At 46.4% G+C, this 25,950-nt stretch overlaps 1 protein-coding gene across 1 annotated transcript; it reads right to left on the bottom strand.

Annotated features, from left to right (window-relative positions):
• Window positions 1-989: 989 nt before the first annotated feature.
• VPS37D (VPS37D subunit of ESCRT-I) lies at window positions 990-25,210 on the bottom strand. Its single transcript, XM_026671465.2, has 4 exons — window positions 24,944-25,210; window positions 20,284-20,455; window positions 10,580-10,662; window positions 990-5,533 (listed from the first exon to the last, which is right to left on the bottom strand). Exons 1-4 carry the CDS (start codon window positions 25,070-25,072, stop codon window positions 5,045-5,047), a joined length of 873 nt encoding a protein of 290 aa, XP_026527250.1. The 5' UTR covers window positions 25,073-25,210; the 3' UTR covers window positions 990-5,044.
• Between the last annotated feature and the right edge of the window lie 740 nt (window positions 25,211-25,950).

Raw genomic sequence — 25,950 nt, 5'->3', positions numbered from 1 at the left:
CATTCCCATCTTCCCCTCCTACTTTTCCCATTCAGCTGACCTGGTGCTCCGGCCAAATCTTCTGTTCTATTGGTCTTAATCCCTTGGAATGAAACCTCCCCCTGTAGCCTCCTACCCAGAACCTGCGGAACTCTCAGATGGATTTTCATATGATGAGCAGAGGGCACTGCTACTGTTCTTAAGTGGGCCGTTCTTTTTCCCTGGAGCAGGGGTCTCCAACCTTGGCAACTTGTGGACTTCAACTCCCAGAGTTCCTCAGTGAGAATGACTAACTGGGGACTCCTGGGAGTTGACGTCACACATTGTAAATGTGCCAAGATTAAGAGACACTGCTTTAGGGAATGAATTGACACTTATCCAACAGCCCTTAACTTCAGCTTTATGAATACATATCTGGGCCGCTAGATAACGAATAATTCATTTTTCTGAGGGAAGTTTTTGCGACTCGGATACACGGTGTCTAGACTTGGAAAACCAAGTCACGTTATGCTTTCAAACAAAGCTGGCAAAGGCTGCCCTCAGACTGGCATGCATATTTCCAGAATGAATATGTGACGATCTGAATGTGCAACCGTACTGTTAAACATAGTAAGTTTCTGAATTGGCATAAAACGCTAGAAGACACTAGTAAAATGGCATCAAGTGGTTAGTCATTCAGCATGTTATGGGAACCAACATAATCTTAAACCCTAATATGATTATGTTGGGCCTATCACAATATTCCCCCCACAGCAAGTATAGGAAGCCAGTCTTGGAAATTCCTGCTGAGGAAACCCCAACATAAAAGATAAAAGCAACAGATATTCTGCCTTCCTGCAAAAACCGTGCCCTCCCAGGTGCCTTTCCCATATATAGAATAATAAGCTTTGAAAACGCTGCATACAGAAATGTAGTATTTAAATTTATTCCAAAGAATATGAATATATATATATATATATATATATATATATATATATATATATATATTTATATATATATATTATTCCACATTTATGTTTCCACACTTATGTTTCCAAAAAACATTACATGGAAAAAAACGTTCACGAAGACAGCATGAGGTCTACCTTGAAGCTGCTGGGGGCACTGCCAGAATCGGATGACACCACCACCACCCCTTTCACACATGTATAAAGTTTTGCAGCAAAGTCCCCAAAGGAAAAAAGAAAAGAAAAGAAGAAGAACCAGTTCCGGCTTGTGCATTACGTCATTGAGGGAGGGGATCCAGTGAAGTCCAAGAGGTAGAGGAGACTGGAAATGGCCCCTCCTCTCCTCCTGTCCCTTCCATCTTGTGGTAGAATTGAAGGAGCAGATTTACATTCCAAGAGCTTGTTGTGGCCTCTAGGCTTGTTTGAGATACTGAGGATTGTTTTCGATGGTAGGACCGGTTTGCTCTTTTGGTCAATGAGAACCCACTCCTGCTTCCCACCGAAGAAAACCAGGATCTGGGCACCTGCAAGGGCCAAACCAGGTTATCACAGCAGGCTATTTTGTTTTTGAACCTAGCCATCAAAAATAAAAACAATTCAGCATCAATGCTAGAAAACTAGTGACTTTAAATTTGCATGCATTTAAATGAATGAACATATACTTGAGAAATGGCCTTCTCTTGTTCCCTTTTTCTTGGGAGCTGAAATAGATTTGAGTGGAAATTTTCAAGCAAATGTCGATAACTCAAACATCCTTGTAAACGCTGGCACAAATATTCTCCTAATGTAATGCCCTCTTCCTCTATTCTTTCTTTCGTTTTTTTTTTTTTTGTAATTAAACAATGGAAGCAAATTCATGAATGAGGCGTCTAACATTGGCTGTAAGACATGAGAGCATAAAGCAGATCTTCTCATTTCAGAGGCAGTATACCTTTAAGAAATAGTTGCTGGGAGCAAACTCCTGAAAGATGCTCCATTCATATAGGCTTTCCCAAGCCTTCTGATTGGCTGCAACTGTTAACAAAGAAAATGCTAGACTAGATACATTGGGCCTTGAGTGTGACCCATCCACATGAATTATAGATGCTGCTGGACTTAAAGGATACATGGAAAAAAAACTGCCTGTGAAATGTTAAACTTGGCCAACGAATACTTCAAACAAAACTTTGGCTCACGTTTTCTGGCAAAAGACACTTTTTTTATATTAAACCCAGAGTTTGGAAATGGAGTTCCTTTCCAACTGATTTTTGGAGTTTGAAATCTCAGACCAAGTTGGTGCAATGTTTTATTTTAGCTGTCCAGCAATTTTACCTCTGAAGAGACGGGAAGGTGTGGGGGAATTCTCGTGAATGGATTGCATTACATTGCATTGCCACAAATACCAACCCACCCACCCTGTGCTCTTTGCCTTTTTGTTCACCCTGCTGTCTCTGGGTTTTGTAGCGGGTCCTTGCCCAAAGACAATATTTTATCGTACTGACTGGCTGGCGAATCTAATGGAGAAAATACAAAAGACTGGAGCTGAACTGGGGATCGTTTACATTCTAGCTTGGGAGAGAAATCAGAGACGGCCCTCCAGGACTAATCGGGGTGAGGATAGGATAGGGTTTCTCTTGTGGAAGACCCTGAATGAATGCTGGCAGAATCTCTTAACCAGGAACAGAGATTATTCTTTCCTTCATTGTGATAACCCTCTTTGTCCTCCTTTAACTCCACCATCTACCCTGTGCTCCAGTTCCTATAAAGACTGCTATTAAGTTCCCATGATGACTGTAGCAGTCCCTTTGTGAGTTGGGAAATGCCGTGTTATTTGGTGGCAGGAAAAATAAGATACTTATCTAGATTTCACCTCCTTCGCTGTTGTTGTTTTTTTTTAATTAAGAAAAACCAAGTCTGAACACTGAAATCCCACAACTGGAAATGATTGCAGAAGCTTTTCTAACAGCGCTTCCCCCACTGCAACCGAGATTCCTGCCTTCTAATCTAGTACCAAGATTAGGGGCTTGGTTTTGCAAGCCCGGATTTGAAAAGATGCCCAATCTGTCCTTCCTGGTACAATTTCCACCCCCTCAAAAAAAATCCAGCTGTGGTGAGTTCAGTTGCAGGACGTCTTTACTCACTGAGGCAGGAAGTAGCCATTCCTCACTTGGTGAGCTTGGGCAATCTGTCTGCTGCTTCTGGCTCACAGTCACACCTTTCCCACTTTCTAGTCACAAGCCCCCCAAAGTCCCTTTCTCTACTGGAGAGTTTTCCATCCGTGGCGCCTTTAAGACATGGCGGACTTTCCACCATGGCTGGCTGGGGAATTCTGGGAGTTGAAGTCCGCATGTCTTAAAGTTGTCAAGGTTGGGAAACCCTGCCCTAATGGGAATGGCAGAGTTGGCTGCCACAACCCCATGCTAGTTCAGCTCCCCTTCTCTAAACGGGTGTCCTACTATGGGTCTTCACAAACTCAGCCTTGCTGGAGCTGAAATAAAAGCGAAAAGCGAAGAACTTTTGATATTTGAAAGTGACAATTCAAGGCTTGGGAATTTTGATTTTTTTTTTTTTTTGAATTCAGTTTTGTAGAAAAGTGTTACAAACAACCTTGACCTCAGGTTGAAGAGGTTAATTTATTTTCTGGCTGGCTCTGAGGAAGTTAGAGAGCCAGGGCTGTCCGGTGGGAATAGCCAAATGCACCCTTATATCCCCGAGCAGGGAAATAATGAGATAATACTGTATTATCCACCACCTTGGAAGGCTACTGCAGAGAGGAAAAACCAAAGGAGCGACTCACTCAGAGATGCTGTGGGCAGCCTCCACAGAGGCGAATATAAAAAGTGATCCGTTTTACATTCTAATCAAGGAGAGTTTTGCTGTGGACCGGATGTGTAGCAAATGGCACTTCTTGCCACGTTCCGTTCATTCTGCCTTTACTTTCAAGGGGATCTTGGCATGGCACCTGCATTGTACTCTCTAAGTCCAATCACACCTATAATTGCTTGAGGGGGAGGGATTAATATTAGGAGAACCTTATTTATTTATTTATTTATTTTCCAGTTCAAATCTCCCTCCCTGCTGTCCCCATAATTTCATCCTTTAGGTTTTTTTTGTTTTTGTTTTTAGCAAGCACATCGAATCAAGAAAAAAAGTTTGCTTGAAAATATTTCCTTGCTCCCACCCCACCTCCCAACCCAGAAGGCATGTTTCCCCATAGAGCATTGTGGGGCTGCCTCATCTCTCCCGTTTATGCATACCCTGTTGAGACCGTGTGCCTATGCTGGTACTAACCCATTCTCTAGCCGTGGCATAAACTTTGGGCTAAAATGTTCTACCCTGTGCTTTGCAACCTCAACCTCCCCCCCCATCACATCAATAGACCCCCTCCCCACTTCATCTGCAGACACCCCCCTCCCGTCCCAATAGAAAAAAAAATGAATAGGAAGGGGGGCAATTTAGCTCCAAAAACTGCCCCCTCCAAGCAGTTGGCCTACCCCTTCTTTCTCCACCCTTGGAAATGTGCTGTGCTCTTCTCCCTACCCACCCTCCACCCCCTGCCACGTACGTTCTCTTCCTACTTGCTACTGAAATGGAGTCCCTTGTGCGACAGAGAAGATCAGCCGGCCGACTGCCTGGAGGGGGTTAGAGATAGCCCTGCCTGAAATTGGATCACACCCAGCATCCAGAAAAGCAACAAGCAGTTTGCAAGAGGTTTTCCCCCACCTGACTCGAGAGATAGACGTAAATGAGTGCATGATGGTGAATTCAGGCTCCCGAAAAAGAAGGGGGGAAGAAGCGACATAACTTTCCTTATTTCTCAAGTGGGAAAGGGGGAGGCAGGGCCCAACTCCCTGCGGTCTTGGCCACCTGTACATATAAGTAACACTGGATCAACCCAGCCAGCCAAACTGCCTGGGGAGGTGGGGGGGATGGTGAGGGGGAGGAGTGGAGATGGAATCTAAATTATTTTGGCAGCCAGAGAGAAAAGGGAGCCAGCTCTCTGCCATACGCCCACCCTTAACTCCCACCAAGTCTGGGAAGGTGGAGTTCTTGGCAGGCTGGCATCACACCTCAGACTCTGGCCCATCGTAGCTGGTGTCAGAGGCTCTGGTCAAAATGTCCCGTTGGTGCTGTGGCAGCTACCGATGCGGTGGCTCTTTCTTCTTCTGCTGGTGAGGCAGGTGTGCCTGGGGCAAATGGATGTGCCCAATCAGGCTCAAGGGAGAGCTCACAAAGTTAGTGGTGGAGTGCGAGGTGGCCAGAGTGGGCAGGCAGCACTTCTGAGGGGCTGCCGTCATGGGGATGGGCAGAACAGCCTCTGAGGGGATCAAGAACGCCGGTGCCAAGCGGAGCTGGAAGACCTTAGGAGGTGGCCCATTATTCTGAGCCGGGGCCGCTTGAGCCGAAGGTGGAGGAGGAGTTGGAAGTGCTGGGGAGACTGCTGCGGGCTGTTCCTCTTCACAGCTCGGGCTTGGCTTTTCAGGAGTTTTTGCCTTCTCCACCTTCAGGATCTCCTGCAACTTCTCCAGCTGAGTGCGACGAAGGTGGGAGAGCATGCGGCTGTGCTGGAAAGACTCCACAAAGCTCTCAATGGGGAGATCCCAACATAGGAACTGCTCCATCTGTTCCTGTGGACAAAGAAAGGAGGATGAAGCGGCCATTTTGGATAGTTGGTGTCCCAAGCAAATTCCAACCATCATCTCTTCCCTGTGGGTTTTTCTGCTGAGCCACAGACCGGGCATGGTGCTCGTCCCCATTTCCATTTACAAAAGTGGGAGTTTAATCTTTACTTAGCATAGAAACATAGAAAACTGACAACAGAAAAAGATCTAGTGGTCTATCAAGTCTGTGTCAACTCATAAAACATTTTGTATACGTGTTTCATAGTTGACAACAGAAAGAAGGGGGGGGAGTTTCAAAGAGCAGGCAACAGTGTGAAACTGAAAGTACATCCCATTCATATTTTCTTCAGATTATGAATTATGATTAAATGGCTGAAGTTTCTGCCCGGGAAAAAATCTAATTGGAGAGTATGATTGATGACTCTTGGCTATGGACGTTTTTTCGTTGGATGATACACCCAGAGGGTTGGGGGTGGGGAAAGCAGGACCAAGGGTGACAGTGAATTACATATCTCAGAGTTGGCTACGCCCAGGTTAGAATGTTACCTTCAAATAAATCTTCTTTAGTTTTGGGAGTGTGGTTCGAGACTCATGATTTAATTGGAGTAACTGCCGGAACCCTGACAGTCTGGCCTTTGAGTTTTTTATTATACTTATTTATTTATCTATTTTAATTTTTTGTCAGATGATGGACATATATTTACCCCAACCATGTTTAAACCTGGTTGCTGATGACCACTCCTCGTTTTGTGAAGTAAAACTTTCTATCATGTTCTCTTCCTCCCACTTTCCCTTCTGTCCTCCAGGCTGTACATATTCAGTTCCTCCACTCTCTTCTGGTATGTTTTGTCCCTCAGGCCTTGCACTTTTTCTTGCCCGTCTCTAGACTTGCTCAATCAGTATCTTTTTTTTAAGTGAGGTCACCAGAACTGGACACAGTAGTCCAAATGGGCTCTGACTAAAGACCTCTGTAACCCTAGGGATGATACAGTGAATTTAAAGGCAGAAATGAGCGTAGGAACAACAAGGCAGGGATTGTGTTCTTTCCTATAGCATTTTCCTTACACCCCATCAGACGCTTCATAGACACCTGAAATTGACTTTTTTTCCCCCTCAGTTTGTATACAGGCCATTTCCTGTTCCTTTTGTACTTGCTGTGATTATAGAAAGAAATTCCAAACTTATTTCTGCTATTTTGGGGAGCTTTCTAAATCTCTTGTTGGCTCTGTTTTGCTGAAAATGTATTACAATGTTAAAAGTGTTGATTAATGACTAAGAGCAGGGGTGTCAAACTCGATTTCATTGAGGGGTGCATCAGGGTTGTGTTTGACTGGGGAGGCGTGGCCAGGGGGCATGGCCAATGAAGATGGGCTCCCTATCTCTATTTTTGGCTCGGACGGCCTCCTGCAACCCTCTGCCAGTGAAAAAGGAGCTCGCGTGGCCCTCCTGAGCTCTGTTTTCATTGGCAGAGGGTTGCAGGAGGCTGTCCCAGCCAAAAATGGAGATAGGGAGCCTTTTTTGCTGTCAGAGGCACAGTGGACCGGTCCTTCGCTGTTTCCAGGGCAGACCCGAGGGCCAGATCTAAGCACCCCGTGGACCAGGTCTGGCCCACAGGCCTTGAGTTTGACACCCCTGCTTAAGAGAGTTGGATGAAGACTGAGAAGATTCAGGTTCAGGTCCATCCATAGCCACGAAAGCTTAGAGGATAACTTTGGGTCGGTCACTCCCATCACTCATAAAGTTTTCACTGTAGAAGAAACTGGAGAAGGCCACTATAAGCCTGTGGAGGACAGGTGATGTGACCGTATGTGAGAATGGAGTCTTGGAGATGGATGGAGGGAAAGATATGCTGCTTAGGAAACAATTAGATAAGGGGTGAAGGAGCCTGTAGCTGCATAACAGATAAAGAAAGAAACTCAAAAAGGAACCTCCCTAACTTATCAGTTTGGAAAAAGAAACGATAAAGAGATTTGTACTTTCAGACTTGCAAGACTTGTAACCTTACAATAAAGTAGAATTAGCTCATTTGGTTGTGATTCTTCTCTGGTCTACCTGAGAAGGCTGGCAGACGGGGTATAAATCTAGAAAGCCACCACAGAAAACCTAGTACTTGTATTTATACAACATACTAAGTTTAGTCACTGACCTTAGTTTTTAGGTTGCTGTGTGAATCCAGCTTGTTTGGTTAATTTATTGTTTAAATTAATTTGATTTATTTAATTAATTTGGGTCATTCCTAACTTCAAGTGACTCGGAGAGTTCACAATGTAATAAAAAGAATAAAACATAATGCCAGTCAAAAACAAACCAGTGAAAACAAATAAAGAAGATGGTAAATCTGGCCAATATCAAACTCACAAAGGGTCCAATCACCCTAGTGAAGTTTGGGGGGAACAATGCCCTTTTATTATGACTTGTGGACTCCAACTCCCAATTCCTCAGCCAGCCATGGCACCTTCCATGGGAGTTGAAGCCCACAAGTCATAAAGGGACCATTGTTCCCCATCTCTGCTCTAGGCCAAACTCTAGAAGAGCCAGGTCTTCAAAGCCCTCTACAACGCTATCCTAGTTTAACGTTTTGTGCAAATCCCAAACATGGGTTAATTCAAAAATCAAATTAATTGCCCTGTGTGAATGCAGCTCCTGGCACAATCTTATAGGGAACTGCTAAATGTATTGGCTCAAAAGGTGATTCAGGGAAGCTGCAAACTCCAAGGTTACATACACAATTTGCCAAAGGAATACATGGAGGAGACCTGGGGCAAAATTACAAACAATTGACAGATAATCCAATTTCTTTCAGTTGTTCTGAACTACAATTTCTGTAACATTGCTATGCCAATGGGTGCTGATGGGAGCTGGAGTCCAAAACATTGAGAAAGCCCCACACTGCCTATCTCATTTAAGAATGGAAAGCAGTTTTTTTTCCCCCCAAGCCATTCAAATCAGCACAAGACTTCACAAGCATAATTGGCATCTGGGTTCCCTCTGGTTCCTTAGCCCCTTGCCATATTCTTTTGCAGGCAAAGATGCAAAATCCCCTATGAACACGTGTGGGTACATAAACACACACAGATATTTAACAGCCAGGTTAGATTGCTAATCCAACAATGGCATTTAGAAAAAGCTTTTCAGTCATCCCTTAATAGAAAATAAGCTGTTCCAGTCAAAAGCTCTACAGGTAGTCCTTGACCTACGACCACAATAAAAACCAGAACATTCATTGTTAAGCGGTGTGTTTGTTAAGTGAGGCACCAGGCGACTGCATCCAATTTTATAAACTTTTTTTTTTTGCCACGGTCATTAAGCAAATCACTCCCAGTCATTGAGTGGGACGTCATGTGGCTGCGACATGTGACCTTCCCTGCTGGCTTCCCCAATGCCTTTGCTTGCCAGGAGCCTATCTGGGAAGGACACAAAAGGCGATTGTGTAACTGCAGAATGCTGCAATTGTCATAAGTGCGAGCTGATTGCCAAGCACCTGTATTGCGATTGTATGACCGCATGGACACTGGGACATTCGTAAGAGCAAAGTTTACTCATAAGTCACCTTTCTCAATACCTTTATAAATTTGAATGGTTGCTAAATGAACGGCCACAAGTAGAGGAGTACTTGTACGAAGTTCTTTGTCTCGTTGCAAGCTATAAGAAGGGCAGCTGGGATGGCCGCAGTACTAAAGCTGTGCTACAAGCTCTCCTACCAGGAGAGACTCTAAAATTCTGGCTATCAGCAGATGGCAGCACTCAGCTAACTCTGACTGATCTGGAAAGTTAAGTTAGAACACAGAACAGAGAGTAGAACATAGAATAATAGAGAAAGGGACTTCCGAGGTCTTCTAGTCCAACCCCAAGCATCAGTGGCCTCTGTGGCGCAGTGATTAGAGTGCAGTACTACAAGCTACTTCTGCAGCCAGCTGCCTACAATTTGGCAGTTCAAATCCCACCAGGCGCAAGGTTGACTCAGCCTCCCAGCCTTCTGAGGTGGGTAAAATGAGGACCCAAATTGTTGGGGGGGCAATAGGCTGACTCTGTAAACCGCTTAGGGAGGGCTGTAAAAGCACTATAAAGCAGTGTCTAAGTGCTATTGCTATCAGCCTTTGTTAACACTTGGATGAGAGATCTCCTGGAATGCCAGAACTAGACAGAAAAGTTGGAGGGGGGGTGGGAATCCTAGAAGCAGGCAACAGTGAGCCTAGATGTGTCCATGGTGTCACCAGATTTGAGCTTGATGCGAAGGAGGCTTTTTAAATATACAAATGCTGTAGGGACCTATACGTCCCTACAACATCATGCCTCACCTCCACTCCAAGTGTCTTGCTCTCTCTCCCAAGGAGGGGACGACGTTCCATAGCTTGAGTACCACTGAAAACAGTCCAACATGTTTAACTTGATATTTGTTGTTGATACGATAATAGTAATAACATAAAGGCAGGCTTCGCACAACACATTGAACCTGGTTACTCAACCCATTTTTTTTAAAAAATGTTTTTGCACAATACATTGAACCATAACTAACCAAACAGCTCAAGTACTCAGCTAAGAGATAAAAACAAAAAAATTGTAACCCTAGACTAGTTTGGTATGTTGTGGGAATGCAGTTGCTAGGTCTTTCATTGGCCCAGGTCATTGTGTTGTGTGTCTGCAACAATAGCCAGGTAGATCGTTTGGGACAGATAAAAGGCTGTTCGAAGCTCCATACTGGCCACAAGCTGATGCTTGGGAGATGCAGCTTGGAAAACCCATATCAGTGCACCTCCTTGAAGCCCAACGTTCATGTAACAAAAAAAATGCCCCCTTCTCAAGCAAAGGAAAACGCTCTTGTTTCCCTTCCTTGTCCGCCACACCTCTGCCTTTCCTGGCACAGTTTGGAACAAGTTTGGGAAGCTGACCTTTGATGGTATGGCATGGAGAAAGGTGGCCTGCTTTGTTCCCATCTCTATGTGGGAAGAAGATTCAGAGAAAGAGTTTATTCCTTTTATATATATATATATATAAACTTCTGGGAGCAACCCTGGAGAAGCCAGCCAGCCAAGCTTGTTCCTCATGACTCACCTCCACTTTGGCCTCTACGTTCTCCAGTTCAGCCTGTAGCCTGCTCAGGGCGTTCTCTGGAGTCCACTTTGCCATACACGCTCCTGTTGGACAAAGGGGAAGTTCAGCTTTAACATCCACATTTCAGCCAGCTGTGCTGTGATCCTTGCACCAGGGCAGGAAGGAATGCCAAACAAAGTGTGCTCCCCAATCTTTGCAAGCAGAATATAATCCCAGGGTGCCAACTCCGAAGGGAGAGACTATAATAGCACCTTCAACTTCCATCTTCTCTTTCTCTTGTTGAAGGGGACTAGAAGTCTAAATCCTATGGGGACCGATTCAGGGAGAAGGTGTTTAGCTTTGAGGAAAGATGACCAAGGAAGAATAGAATAACATTTGGCAGGTAGTTGGAGGGTTTTCACAAGAAGAAGGTCAAGCCTGCGGTCTCTCATTCCATACTGGAGGATGTGGGATACAGTAATGGAGTAAGTTACAGAATAGAATGGAATAGAATTCTTTATTGGCCAAGTGTGATTGGACACACAAGGAATTTGTCTTTGGTGCATATGCTCTCAGTGTACATAAAGAAAAAAAATACATTCATCAAGAATCATAAGATACAACACTTAGTGATAGCCATAGGTTACTAACAAGCAATCAAATCATACTAGGAAACAAATAAAACAATACAAATTGTAAAGATACAAGCAGCATGGTTATAGTCATAAGCAGGAAGAGATATGTACTAGGAAGGATGAGAAGAATAATACTAATACAGTCCTAGTAAATAATTTGTCAGTGTTGTGGGAATTAGTTTTTAGCAGAGTGATGGCATTCAGGAAAAAACTGTCCTTGTGTCTAGTTGTTCTGGTGTGCAGTGCCCTATAGCGTCATTTTGATGGTAGAAGTTGAAACAATTTATGTCCAGGATGTGAGGGGTCTGTAGATATTTTCACAGCCCTCTTTTTGACTTGTGCAGTATACATATATATGTATGTATATATACATACATACATATACATATATATACATACACATACCTACATACATATATATATAAATATAGTGTATACTATGTGTGTGTGTGTGTGTATTTTTTTTTACACCCCACTCTCACAGCCATGTATTCAAAATGGGTGCCCATACAGACCAAACCAAGATCTAATCAGAATGTGTCTCCAAAATGACAAGATGATGTGCAATTTTGCAATGGAAGAAGCACCAACCCTTTTTATGTGTGTCACATACAAAAATGGGGCGGGACTTTAATCAGTTAGGCAAAACCGCCATCTTGAACATTTTGGAACACTCTCTCCCCTCCATGTACCAGCACTGAAGATTTATATGTTGAAGAACTATCAACTTCAAAATTCATGATCCAGTTGGAGATTGTAAAAGAATTGTAGGGTGGCTTCAGGTTGGCGCTTGTGTTCATGAATGTTCAAATTAGAAGCTTATTTACAGTATTGATATACTGCTGATTCTCCTTGGATTTCTGGGGGTTCACAAATTGATCAAAATCCATTCAAACAATGAAAATCGGTAATCCAATTGCATAAGCCATCTCACCATCTGTATTGATTGATCACATCCAATCATTAAAAATGGCAAATTAATTAACTCTACTAAGGTCTCTACAGAAAAGCTCTGCTTTGAATTTCTACAGGAAGGTGCCAGTTGCTTCTCCAGGGATAAATTGTTCCATGGAGACAGAGCATCAAATGAAAAACTCTGAATTTTCTTTGTCCCTTCCATATTACTTTGAGAAGGGGAGAATCTCAAATTCTCAACTTGTGACCAACACACTAGGTAGGCTGGTTCCATGACATAGAGGTAGGCCATTTAAAATCACTACAGGTAGCTCCTGACTTATGACCACAATTGAGCCCAAAATTTATCTTGCTAAGTGAGACATCTGCTAAGTAAACTTTGTCCCATTTTACGATCTTCCTTGGGGCCACATTTGTTAAATGAATCACTGCAGTTTTTAAGTTAGTAACCCAGTTGTTAAGTGAATCTAGCTTACCCTTTGACTTTGCTTCTCAGAAGGTCGCAAAAGGTGAACACGTGACCCTAGGAAACTGCAACCATTATAAATATCAGTCAGTGGGTCAAACGGCTGAGTTTTGATCATGTGACCACGGGGATGCTGCAATGGTCATAAGTGTGAAAAACGGCCATACATCACTTTTTTCCAGGACTGTTGTAATCACTAAAGGAACTGTTGTAAGCCAACGACTATATGTACCAGTGGTGGGATTCAAATATTGTTGCCACTGGTTCGGTGGACGTGGCTTGGTGGGCGCGCTTTGCACGCGTGTACATACTTTGCATGCACGTGTGCGCCAAATGCGCACTTAGTGCAGGCATAGAGGCGTTTGTGCAGGCACAGAGGCATTCTATCTCGCCTCCTGCGGTCACTTCAGCAGCTGCCACGTGGCACTATTCTGTGCCACGCAAAGCAGCTGCGCTTCAAATTTAGCAGATAAAAGCGAGTATGGAAGCCCAGGCAGGTGGGTGGGCCCAACAGCAGAGCAGCAGAGAGAACCGGGCTGAACCGGTCAAATACCACCACTGATATGTACTTTAAATCAGAGGTCGCCAATCTTTTGGATCTCAGGGACCACCAAACTCATAATTTTAAATCCCGCACACCAGAGACCCTGGGAAAATCCCCAAAAAAGTCTGCAGGAAAATTCCCCATCCCGTTTTCCCACCGATGGATCATTCTTTATTTGGGATCACAGGATACCGTCCCCAGCTCCGTTCTCAGGGGGAGAGAGAGAGAGAGAGACTTTTGGCTTCATGCAAGGAAAACAGCAGAAGCAGCAGAAGTCTTTCTTTCTTTCCCCCAAACTCCACCAGAAATGAGTCTTTGTGAGACTTATCACATTGGTGCAGCCTCTTGGGAGCAGGATGCCTTGCAGAGTCCCAAAGACTCATTTCTGGCGGAGTTTGGGGCAGAGAAAGAAAAACTTTTGCTGCTTTCCTTGTGTGCAGCCAAAAGCAGAAGAAAGAAGTGGAAAGAAGCAGTCCGTTGGCCAGGCCAGGCATGTGGGGTGAGTGGGGCAAGTTTTCCCCTCTGCCCTTTCCCCCCTCCCCTCACTACCTTGTGTTGTTCGCAATGCAAGCAACACAAGCCATGTGTTCCCACAGTCCATGAGGGTGGTGCAGCCTTGTGTTCCTGCGCAGCCTGGATTGGGGGGTGCTTTGGGGGTGACATTTCTCTGTAGACCACCAAAATTTTCTCGCAGACCACCAGTGGTCCCCAGCCCACTGGTTGACGACCACTGCTTTAAATTGTACCCCCTAGCCCAGAGGTGGGCAACTATGGCCCCTTTATGACTTGTGGATTTCAACTCCCAAAATTCCTGAGCTAGCATGGCTTGCTCAGGAATTCTGGGAGTTGAAGTCCATAATTCATAAAAGGGCCATAGTTGCCCACCCCTGCCCTAGCCTGTCAAAAGCCTATGCCAAGGGTCTTCAAACTTGACAGCTTTAAGACTTGTGGACTTCAACTCCCAGAATTCCTCCTCCAGTCGTGTTAGCTCAGTAATTCTGGGAGTTGAAGTCCACAAGTCTTAAACTTGCCAAGTCTGAAGACCCTTGGCCTATGCAATGACTGTGGAACAGGTGAGGGTAATACTAATGCAGTTCTGCACCAGCATCAACTTCTGGCCGTTCTTCAAAAGCAGCCCATCTAGAGCACATTGCGGCAATCGGAGAGTTTAAATTGTGTCTACAGGTAATCTTTCACTTATGGCCACAATTGGGACAAGAAAATTTGTCCTTAAGCCATGCCAAATGAATGTTGATGTTGACTGAAACACCACACGTCTTTGGAGATTCTCAGTCATCCAGGTCATGGTTGTCCCAAAGGTGATTTTTTCCGAGAGGCACCTGGACTTTCTGGTTTTTCTTTGAAAATGTTTCACTTCTCATCCAAGAAGCTGAAGCTTCAGGTTCTTGGATGAGAAGCAAAACGTTTCCAAAGAAAAAAGCAGGAAGTCCAGTTGCCTCTCGAAAAAAATCACCTTTGGGACACATGACCACATCTGATATATTTTTTTTAACCTTTGCTGCCAGGGTCATTAAGTGAGTCACTGTGGTCATTAAGCAAGACATCACATGACCTGACTTGTGGCCTTCTCTGCTGGCTTCTCCACTGACTTTGCTTGTTGGAAGTCTGCTGGGAAAATCCCAAGGGGCAATCACATGAATGCAGAATGCTACAACTGTCCTAACGTGCAAGCCCGTTGCCAAAGGCCCAGATGGCGATTGCATGACTGCCGGGATGTTGTGACGGTCGTAAGTACAAGGAACAATCAGATCAGATGTCAGTTTTTTCAGCCTCGTTGTAACTTCAAATGATTGCTAAACAAATGGTTGTAAGTTGAGGACTACCTGTGTACATTCAGGGGAGAAGGTAGCCTGTGATTCCTGGACAATCGTGGAAGGAAAGGAGGGATTGGAGTCTCAGCAGATGGCCCACCTGTGATCTCCTTCCACACACCCATCCTCTACTTCCCAGAATCTAAATCAGGGGTGTCCAACCTTAGAAACTTTAAGACCTGTGGACTTCAATTCCCAGAATTCCCCAGCCAGCCACCTAGTAGATCTAGATCATATTGAGGCAAAGTTTGCATAAATGCTTACCCAATCCAGTTGAACATCTAATGACTGTATCAGTATAGCACATAATGCTTCAGGAATTTTAACTTTTCAATTTGTTTTTCATCGTTCAGCATGTTATGCATAATACCAGTCAGTGTGATTTAATTATGGTTTGCCTCCTGCAGCACTCTGCTGGCCAAAACGGGCACGGAGGGGCCACACGTGGCCACCATGCACCCTGTTTTCGGTCTGGATAGCCTCCTGCAGCACTCTGCCGGCCAAAAGGGGGCACGGAGGGGCCACACACGGACCCCATGCACTCTGTTTTCGGTCTGGATAGCCTCCTGCAGCACTCTGCCAGCCAAAGGGGGCATGGAGGGGCCACACACGGCCCCCATGCACTCTGTTTTCGGTCTGGATAGTCTCCTGCAGCACTCTGCCGGCCAAAAGGGGGCACGGAGGGGGCCACACACAGCCCCCATGCACTCTGCTTTTGGTCTGGATAGCCTCCTGCAGCACTCTGCCGGCCAAAGGGGGCACGGAGGGGCCACACATGGCCCCCATGCACTCTGTTTTCGGTCTGGATAGCTTCCTGCAGCACTCTGCCGGCCAAAAGGGGGCACGGAGGGGGCCACACACAGCCGCCATGCACCCTGTTTTCGGTCTGGATACCCTCCTGCAGCACTCTGCCGGCCAAAGGGGGCACGGAGGGGCCACACACGGCCCCCATGCACTCTGTTTTCGGTCTGGATAGCCTCCTGCAGCACTCTGCCGGCCAAAAGGGGGCACGGAGGGGCCACACACGGCCCCCATGCACCCTGTTTTCGGTCTGGATAGCCTCCTGCAGCACTCTGCCGGCCAAAAGGGGGCACGGAGGGGCCACACATGGCCCCCATGCACTCTGTTTTCGGTCTGGATAGCCTCCTGCAGCACTCTGCTGGCCAAAAGGGGGCACGGAGGGGCCACACATGGCCCCCATGCACTCTGTTTTCCGTCTGGATAGCCTCCTGCAGCACTCTGCCGGCCAAAAGGGGGCACGGAGGGGCCACACACGGCCCCCATGCACTCTGTTTTTGGTCTGGATACCCTCCTGCAGCACTCTGCCGGCCAAAAGGGGCACGGAGGGGCCACACACGGCCCCCATGCACTCTGTTTTCGGTCTGGATAGCCTCCTGCAGCACTCTGCCGGCCAAAAGGGGGCACGGAGGGGCCACACACGGCCCCATGCACTCTGTTTTCGGTCTGGATAGCCTCCTGCAGCACTCTGCCGGCCAAAGGGGGCACGGAGGGGCCACACACGGCCCCCATGCACTCTGCTTTTGGTCTGGATAGCCTCCTGCAGCACTCTGCCGGCCAAAAGGGGGCACGGAGGGGCCACACACGGCCCCCATGCACTCTGCTTTTGGTCTGGATAGCCTCCTGCAGCACTCTGCCGGCCAAAGGGGCACGGAGGGGCCACACATGGCCCCCATGCACTCTGTTTTCGGTCTGGATAGCCTCCTGCAGCACTCTGCCAGCCAAAAGGGGGCACGGAGGGGCCACACATGGCCCCCATGCACTCTGTTTTCGGTCTGGATAGCCTCCTGCAGCACTCTGCTGGCCAAAGGGGGCACGGAGGGGCCACACATGGCCCCCATGCACTCTGTTTTCCGTCTGGATAGCCTCCTGCAGCACTCTGCCGGCCAAAAGGGGGCACGGGAGGCCACACATGGCCCCCATGCACCCTGTTTTCGGTCTGGATAGCCTCCTGCAGCACTCTGCCGGCCAAAAGGGGGCACGGAGGGGCCACACACGGCCCCATGCACTCTGTTTTCGGTCTGGATAGCCTCCTGCAGCACTCTGCCGGCCAAAGGGGGCACGGGGAGGCCACACATGGCCCCCATGCACCCTGTTTTCGGTCTGGATAGCCTCCTGCAGCACTCTGCCGGCCAAAATGAGGCACACCCCCCCATTTTGAATTTTGGCCGGTAGAGGGCTGCAGGAGGCTGTCCAGGCCAAAAACAGGGTGCGGGAGGTGGCCATGTGCGACCCCCCCGCACTCCCTTTTGGCTGCCAGAGGCACTGTGGGTTGGTCCTTTGCTATTTCCAGGCTGGCGCCATGGGCCAGATTTAAGCACCTCGTGGGCCAGATCTGGCCCATGGGCCTTGAGTTTGACACCCCCGGTTTAGACTTTATAAAGTTATGTGATCCCGAAGATGTGTCTCCCCAAATATCATGTACAGATAGTCCTCAATTTATGACTGCAACTCAGCTCAAAATTTCCATTGCTGAGCAAAACAGTTGTTAAGTGAATTCTGCCCCATTTTATGACTTTTTTGCCATGGTTGTTAAGTGAATCATGCAGTTGTTAAGGAAATCTGGCTTCCTCCATCAATTGCTTGTGGGAAGCCAACAGAGAAGCTTACCAATGGTGACCACATGAGCCCAGGACAGTGCAATGATCATAAATACATGCCACTTTTCAAGTGCCCAAATTTTGATCGTGTGATCATAGGGATGCACCAATCGTTGTTAAGTGTGAAAAGTGGCCTCAAGTCACTTTTTTTTTCAGTATGTTGTACTTCAAATAGACATTAAAGGAATGGTTATAAGTCGAGGATTACCTATACTGTACTCAAGCTGAAATCTGTAATTGAAACACATTGTCTCAGCTCACTAAAATTACATAGAATATAGAACAACGGAGTTGGAAGGGACCTTGGAGGTCTTCTAGTCCTACCCCGTTTAGACATGAGGAATCCCTATACCATTTCAGACAAATTGTTGTCCAGTCTCTTCTTAAAAACTTCCAGTGTTGCAGCATTCACAATCTCTGGAGGCAAGTTGTTCCACTGATTAACTGTCCAGAAATTAGTTCTAGGTTGCTTCTCTCCTTGATTAGTTTCCACCCATTGCTTCTTGTCCTGCCCTCAGGTGCTTTGGAGAATAGCTTGACTCCCTCTTCTTTGTGGCAGCCCCTGAGCTATTGGAAGACTGCTATCATGTCACCCCTAGTCCAGAGGTGGGATGCTACTGGTTCTGCCCGGCTCTATAGAACTGAAGAGCAGCAGACACCAAACCGGTTCTGTGTTTGCTGCTGTTTGGCCCACCCGCCCACCTGGGCTCTTACCTGTCCTTTATTTCCTGCTTTTTCAACCTCAGCTACTTTGCGCAGCACAGCTGAGGTTGAAAAAGCAGGAAAAAAGAGGCTTTTCAAATGCTGAGCAAAACGTAATCACCGAATCGGTAGTAACAGTGGTGGAATCCCACCCCTGCCCTAGTCCTTTTTTTTCTCTTTCGTATCTCTCATTCACATATTGCATTACAGTGGAAGAAATACCTCACTGTCTAAAGTAGCGTTTCTCAGCCTCAGTAACGTTTAAGCTGTGTAGACTTCAATTCCTAGAATTTCCCAGCCAGCATATCTGGCTGGGGAATTTTGGGAGTTGAAGTCCGCACGGTTTAAAGTTGCTAAAATGGAAAAATATTATTTCAGAGTAAAGAAACACCTTCTGCATAAAGTTGTTGAGCTCTCACTCTGCATGTTTCTCCATCTATTCATCCTTCCAGTTTTACCCAGGAAGCAGGGGGGTAAAAGAAAGTAAGGAAAGGGGATCTACATGTTTTCAGTAAACTGAAATTTGATAAAAATCAATGGTGATCATAAACTAGGCCCACCCATTATGAATAAGACAACATTTCTTTACAACTAACTACAGGTAGTCATCGACGTATGACCGCAATTGAGCCCAAAATTTATGTTGTTAAGTGGGACATTTCTCAAGTGAACTTTGTCCCATTTTATGACATTTCTTGCCTCCGTTGGTAAGTGAATCACTGCAGTTGATAAGTTAGTAACTTGCTTGTTAAGTGAATCTGGCTTCCCTTTTGGTTTTGCTTGTCAGAAGGCCACAAAAGATGATCACAGGACCCCAGGACACTGCAACCGTCATAAATATGAGTCAGTTGCCAAGTGTCTGAATTTTGATCACCTGATCATGGGGGATGGCTGCAAAGGTCATAACTGGGAAAACGTTCCTAAGTCACACTTTTCAGTGCCGTTGTAACTTTGAACGGTCACTAAATGAACTGCTGTAAGTCGAGGACTTCCTGTGTTATCAACCAGTCTACTCTGGAATCCTACCTTTTGCAAGGTAAGCTTAGTTTAAAGGGAGGCAGGCTGTCATGAACAGAACGGGACAACTTGCTGGACAACTTGCAGCGACCAACTCACTACGGGACAACTTGCTGTGGGACAATTTAACAAATCTATGTCATTATTTAAAATGAAAATATTTTGATTTTTGCCATTCACATTTCATTCCCTCCCACCGTTTGCATCCTTTTTAAAAATGATTCTATTCCACCATTTCTTTGATAGTAGTGTAACTCTTGTCCTGAGCGAGATGGCCATGGTGAGTTGGCCGTGGCAAATTGTCACAGACCCCTTGTGAATGAAGCCCCTTTTGCTTAAAGATGCTCTCAGATGCTCTCTGCAAAAGATGCTCTCTGCAAAAGTCCAGATCACTAACAAAGGTACTGCCCTTTGATGATCATCTAGAACAGGGGACCCCAACCGCCGGTCCGTGGACCGGTACCGGTCCGCGGAACAAGTCTTACCGGGCCGCTGGTTGCTGGGCGCCGCCATCTTTTTTTGGTAAAAAAGTGCTTCCGGTGAGCTTTTCCGGGTAGAAAGCTCACCGGAAGCATTTTTCATCAAAAAGATGGCGGCGCTCAGCGCTCGTGAGCTTTTCCGGGTAGAAAGCCATTTCTACCCGAAAAAGCTCACCGGAGCGCTAGCCGCCATCTTTTTGACGAAAAGTGCTTCCGGTGAGGTCACCGGAAGCACTTTTTCGTCAAAAAAAGATGGCGGCGCCCAGCTGATGCCGGTACCGGGCCGCGGCATAAAAAAGGTTGGGGATCACTGATCTAGAACAGAGTTTCTCAACTTTGGCCACTTTAAGATGGACAAACTTCAACTCCCAGAATTCCCTAACCAGCAATCAATGTTGAGAAACACCCATCTAGATTAAGGCAGCCCAGTGGTCCTACCTTTGCCTCTACTCTTGGAGAAGGTGGGGTAGCAGGGGGTGGGGGTGGGGGAGAAAGGAAAACGCCAACTATTTCTCACCCAAGCGCTGCTGTTTGTCATGACAGGTTTCCCGTAGCTCCTGCAACTCCTGGTATTTGATAGCGAGGGAAGCTTTGCCATTCTCTAGCCGAGGCTGCAAGCCCAAATTTTGCTTGGCGAGGTTATAGTTGGAAGCTAGGTGCACCTCCCGCTCCAGCTGCAGGTTCTGGAACTGAAAAGACACATATTTAATGAGAGTCTCAGCCAGGCTGAAAGGTCTGTTCAGTTTGTCAAGAGTTTCTTTGGGTTCTGCATGGCTATCCTGTGGGCATACATGGCAGGATTTCCCCAGAAATGCATGTAGAAGAATAGATGGACTTCTCACCCAAACAGGAAAGCCATTTTCCCTGCTAAAAACAATGAGCATGTTCGGCAAAAAAAAAAAAAAACCACCCATCCCCTTGCAATCTAGTTTGATACTTTTGGTGTTTTTCCCAATGTTTTCCCCCAAGTTGCTGTTCTACGGATCTTTAGATGTATATTAATTATAAATATTTACACAAGGTGCCCAGTCGACACACTGTTTAACTGTGAAAGATGGATTTGTTGTAAAATTTTAAAAAATGGTTTTTAAAAAAAGATCTTTAGATCTTGGCTTCGTTCTGTATCTGGCAGCATATCATCCTCATTTGAGTTACTTTTTTTCTTCTTCTTCTAAACTTTGCTTTGCTGTCTGCACTCTTGTCAGGGTTGTCTGTTTATCAAGGTATACATTTATGCACTATGCCTAGTGATGGTTTTGCCAGCATCCCCACCACTTCCGGCACCACCACCATCATTTGAGATTCAAAATATATTTGAGCCAACGCTGTACAGATACAGTATTTAACAATACAATCTGAAGATCCAAATTACATTTTTGTTACTAAAGTGATTTGGGCTGATTCGGTACAAAGCAGTAAAAGAAGCAGCTTGGAAGCATCCAGAGTGAGTGAGCCTTGGAGCGATATATTGTGGAGAATATATACCATAGGAAGGTCATTGACATAGCTGTGTTCATACAATATGCTGAAGCAGGTCATAGAAAGTTTGATAACCCAATGAATTCTGTGGTTAGTTAATGGTTTGTTGCTCAAACCAGACAGTGGATTAACTTGGAAACCAAGTTTTTAAAAAAATTAATGTGAATGGACTATCAAGCTGGTCTGAATGGATGCCTAAAATAAGTCTAATTATTCAGCAGCTGCTATTGCTGCCACCAATATAAAGCAGGCGTAAAAAATGTTGTGCTCAGAAGTCATGGATTTTATTCTCCACGAAATGGCGAGAGACCAACTTTCAGTCTTTTACAGTCGGGAGCTAAAATTCTTACCTATCTTAGAAGGATGTTGTACCTATGAGTAGAAAAAAAATAACCCTAAAAAGGGTTAGATGGGAGAACCACTCATACAACTTGCTAAAGAGAGTCATTTAAAATCCTGGTGGCTGCATAGGCATAACTTGCAAACTTGATTTAATTTTAATCTTGGTTAGGGATTTTCTGTGAGATTTAATGCATTGTGCAAATCCAGAAAATAAGTGTTAAGTGTGCTGTGTGATTGCAATCAGTGGGACTTATATCACACTTTCATTCTGGGAGTTCAACTAATTCTCCATATTAAAGATATGAAGTCATTTTTTTCTTGCTAAATTCAAACATTAATGTTTGAGGTTGGAGCCAGATGTCCTCGATTATTACAGTTTTTAGAATTTTTCAAACACAACACTTTTGACAATTGTATAAGCCCACTGAATGTACACATTAATTTATAGATCTAGTCATGTTCATATTCTTTGACAGGGCCCAGTTTTAAAAAAAAGTTGTGCGTGCCTTTTTATCACAAAACAATGTACAGGTTGCAAAACGGTATTTATTAGCGTTATCTTTTCCCCATTAATCAGCTGATTGAAAAATAAGTATTGTCAGTCCTTAGCTGTCACAACTAGTACAGAATCTTCCCACTGCCAGATGCTCTTTAGGCCTCCCCTAACAACATGGGCCCTTGAGAAGTTACTCCGGTCTGTGTTTGTTCCTTCATACTAGCTAACTCCAAACCCTCTTCATGAAGGAAAGTATCTCAGGAACATGGCCAGATATTGTCTGTCACCAATTGGCATTCAATCACTGAATGTGGTTTACTGTTTCTGGCTACAGCAAGCATAGAACCACTGAGAAGCTGCCAAAAGGTTATTCTTCTAGAGCTACTGCCCTTATTAAACCTCTGAGCAAAGCAGAATAAAAACAGAATAACAGAATTGGAAGGGACCTTGGAGGTCTTCTAGTCTAAACCCTCTGCTCAAGCAGGAAACTTTATACCATTTCAGACAAATGGTTGTCCAATTTCTTCTTAAAAACCTCCATTGTTGGAGCACCCTCTACTTCTGGAGGCAAGTTCTTCTTCTGATTAATTGTTCTGTCAGGAAAATTCTCCTTAGCTCTAGCTTGCTTCTCTCCGTGATTAGTTTCCATCCATTGCTTCTTGTCCTGCTTTCAGGGGCTTTGGGGAACATGTAGACACCCCCCAATTATGCATTAGATATTTTAGGGGAGTACAACTCTTCAAGCAAAAGTTAATATTTACTGACTATTTACTGACTTGGTAAACCAAACTGTAAGTACTCTATGGGAGTCTTGAAACTATGAAAAATTGCCCTAAACTTAAAAGATAACATTTTGGGATACCCTTCTAATAAATATGCTATATCATATTGTGGTTTATCTTGTACTTCACTTGGGGAAGACAAATGTATTTATTGGGCCATCTTAGTTAGAATTATGAGGGCCATTGGGGATGATAAACTATGGGGAAAGGACTTGACTAATCTTGATGTGCAATTTTTCAGAGGGCACTGGGCTTCTTGTGAGATATAGCAACTCAATACCCCTGTTCACACAATACACTGTCTTGAATTAACCCACTGTTTTGAATAGGAGGCTGAACCATAACTCTCCAAACAGGCTGAGTTCACACAACATACTAAGCCCAACCAAAAGACCAACCAAGTTTAAAATTAACCACAATTAGCACAATGATTGAGAATGGCCGCTAAGTCTTCTAATTGACCCGGTTAAGGATTTTGTATAAAGGCAACCGGCAATTGCCTTGAGAGTACACCAAGGGCAGGAAGCTGGGAATACTCAGCTCATCTGAATTGACAAAAAATATGGCAAAAGTGAGGCTTTTTTTCTGGCCATTGTTGGAAAGGAGGCAGAGAAGGTGCCTTTCCAAAATCAACAGCCTCAACGTCTCCTTGTGAGGATGGATGACAACATGTGTGACGTTGCAACTGTGAGACTAGGAGCAGATTCCAATGAATGTCTGGGAGGGGGCACAAAAAGGGGTGGGGAATTCCTGCAATTGGGGGGGGGGGTGGAAAGCAAGGAGGAAGTTAGCTGGGTGCCAAATAAATAAGGGAAAGAAGAGGGGAGGTTTTGCTTTGTTTCCACGCCTGTCGAAAGGCAAAAATCATACGCCATTTATGATGAAAATGCCTGACATGCTGTGGCACTTAATTCGGCAAACCTTTCTGTGTTACCCAGCACAAGACATGTTGCCTGCCTGGCTAGACACAGTCAACACCCCTCCACCCCCGCCCGTGTTTCCATGGCTGAGTCAATGAGGCTTTGCTGGGTCTCGGAAAAGAAATCCCTTTCTTTTCAGCACAGAGAAACAAAACAGGGGTCCATGGTCACCATTGTGGCTGATTTTCACCAGAGAAAAAGAGGGAAGGGAGTGTCTGGTCCAGGATGGGTCTATCCTGCCAAGACAAAAGCACTGAGGCCTTGGGAGCATCTCCCCCCCCCCAAAACCAACACACCCACACCCTCCCTGGATGACTCCCATCTCCAGGACCCCAAACAAATGGAGGCTCCTTCTCGGCATTTATTCTGGCATAATAAACGGGGTGTATTTCAAAGAGTGTTTTTTTTGGGGGGGGGGATTATGCTTTTCAGGGAAAGGAGGGTGGGGGGCTGAGTGACAGGTGGGTGGAGAAGACCAAAATCTGACAACAGTCCACAAAGGGGCCTATAGCATCTCTGGGGGGGTGGGGAGAGGTGGAACCAGAGTAGCAGAACACCTCGGTTCAAACCGGATCCCAGGGGCAGCTTCTAGAGGTGGGACAGGTAGTCCCTGGAGCTAGCAGAATGGCATGAGAAGGGGGTAGATCTTCCAAGGGCATATCCAACAGTTGGGGCGAGAGGGCCTCCCCGCCTGGGGCCCACCTATTATCTTTGGGTCTTGTGTATTTGGGCCAGCAGCTTCCGTGCAAAGGCCGAAGGTCTGGGCATTGTTTCTGGCACCGAGCACAGGCCTGGCTGGACTGGCACTAGCCCCCACCTCCCCACCTCCCGTGCCAGACTCCCAGCCCCCTGGCAACCAGAGCTGCCTTTGCTGCAAAAGGGGTCGGGGGGCACAGCCCCAGGGATGCCACGGGCAGTTTCGGCGGGCATCGATGCCCCTTTAGATGCTCGGATTATTTTCCAAGGGGGCGGGGGCGGTCTTTGTATTTGGATGGAGAGGGATGGCTGCTGGGGTCGGAGTAACGCAAGGCGCGGGTGCGTGCAGCAGAAGACCCCGCTGGAAAGCAGGATGCCACCCTCCCATCTCTCTTTTGCCCCTCCGGAGGGCCCCGATCCTCCCTCCTCCTGGGCTTCCAACCCGGGAGCCGCGGCTTTTACCTTCCTGCTCAGCTTGACGATGCGCTCGAGCCAGGTTTCGTCCCGCATGAGGGCGCGGAGTTGCGCGGTGCTGAGCGCCCCGAAGCCCAGATCTACCGCCGAGGCCCGCGGGCCCCGATCGCGCTCCATGATGTGGACGGAGCAGACGGAGCGGCCGCACCTGGAGGAGCGGGATCCTGCACCTGCACCTGCACCGCCGCAGCAGACCGCCAGAGGGCGGCCCCGCCGCTCTTAAAGGGGCCGCCTCCGCCGAGCCTCCGTTGTTTCGGCTGGGGAGGAGGGTGGGCGCGGCAGAAAGTCGGCGCAGGCGGCGGCGAAGGAGGGCGTTAATTGCACGTGCTGGGCAGCCCCCTCCTCTCAAAGGAGGAGAGCAGACAAAGGGGAGGGGGCTCCACTGCCTGGAAGGCAGATGGAGCGTCTGAGCATGTGTAAAGTACCCAGCCTGTCGCCGCGTGCGAGGGATCTCGGGGGTGGGGGAGAGAAAGGAGACGTTCTGCGCCGTGAAAATTGGACGGGCGCTTGGTGGCTGCAAGCGTGTGTCACCTCCCCTTTGTGCTAAGCTTTAGGCACGCAGGGCCATGGAGGCGGGAATGCCCGGCTTGCTGTGAGGTTTTTAGCCTGTTTCATTTTATGTATGATTAACTGAGTTAATCCTCCATCCATCAGCCTTAGAAGGAGCCCGAAGCAGGATATACGAGGTAACTCTTCACGGTATCCTCATAACGACACTGTGAGGTAGGCCGGTGCTGGGCAAAATGAACAGGTCTCAGATGATGATGATGATATAAATTTATATGCTTGCCTGATACTGTGGGAAAATAATATAATGAGCCCCCTGGTCCAGTGGGGATTTGAACTGAAGCTCCATTGACTCTTTAATCCCCTTTGGTGCAATTAACATTCCTAGTAGATGGTTTAAGCGCCTTTTATAAATCTATCAAAGTGCCAGCTGAAGAGAAACTGCCCTGAATTCTCTTGACGGGGCCAATGCAGGGAGGTAGGATTCC

The sequence above is a fragment of the Notechis scutatus genome, chromosome 1 (genome assembly GCF_049901735.1).
Source record: "Notechis scutatus isolate UNSWTSFEM ecotype Mainland chromosome 1, rNotScu1.2, whole genome shotgun sequence".
NCBI lineage: Eukaryota > Metazoa > Chordata > Lepidosauria > Squamata > Elapidae > Notechis > Notechis scutatus.
The sequence above is the reverse complement of the archived record's forward strand: the minus strand, read 5'-3'. Positions and strand labels throughout refer to the sequence as shown.

Bases quoted from the DNA above. Each gene is read 5' to 3' on its own strand.
- VPS37D (XM_026671465.2), bottom strand. From the start codon at position 25,072: ATGGAGCGCGATCGGGGCCCGCGGGCCTCGGCGGTAGATCTGGGCTTC. The intron at 20,456-24,943 runs GTAAAAGCCGCG...GTGTCTTTTCAG, and splicing joins TCGTCAAGCTGAGCAGGAAG to TTCCAGAACCTGCAGCTGGA. The intron at 10,663-20,283 runs GTGAGAAATAGT...TTTGTCCAACAG, and splicing joins TGACAAACAGCAGCGCTTGG to GAGCGTGTATGGCAAAGTGG.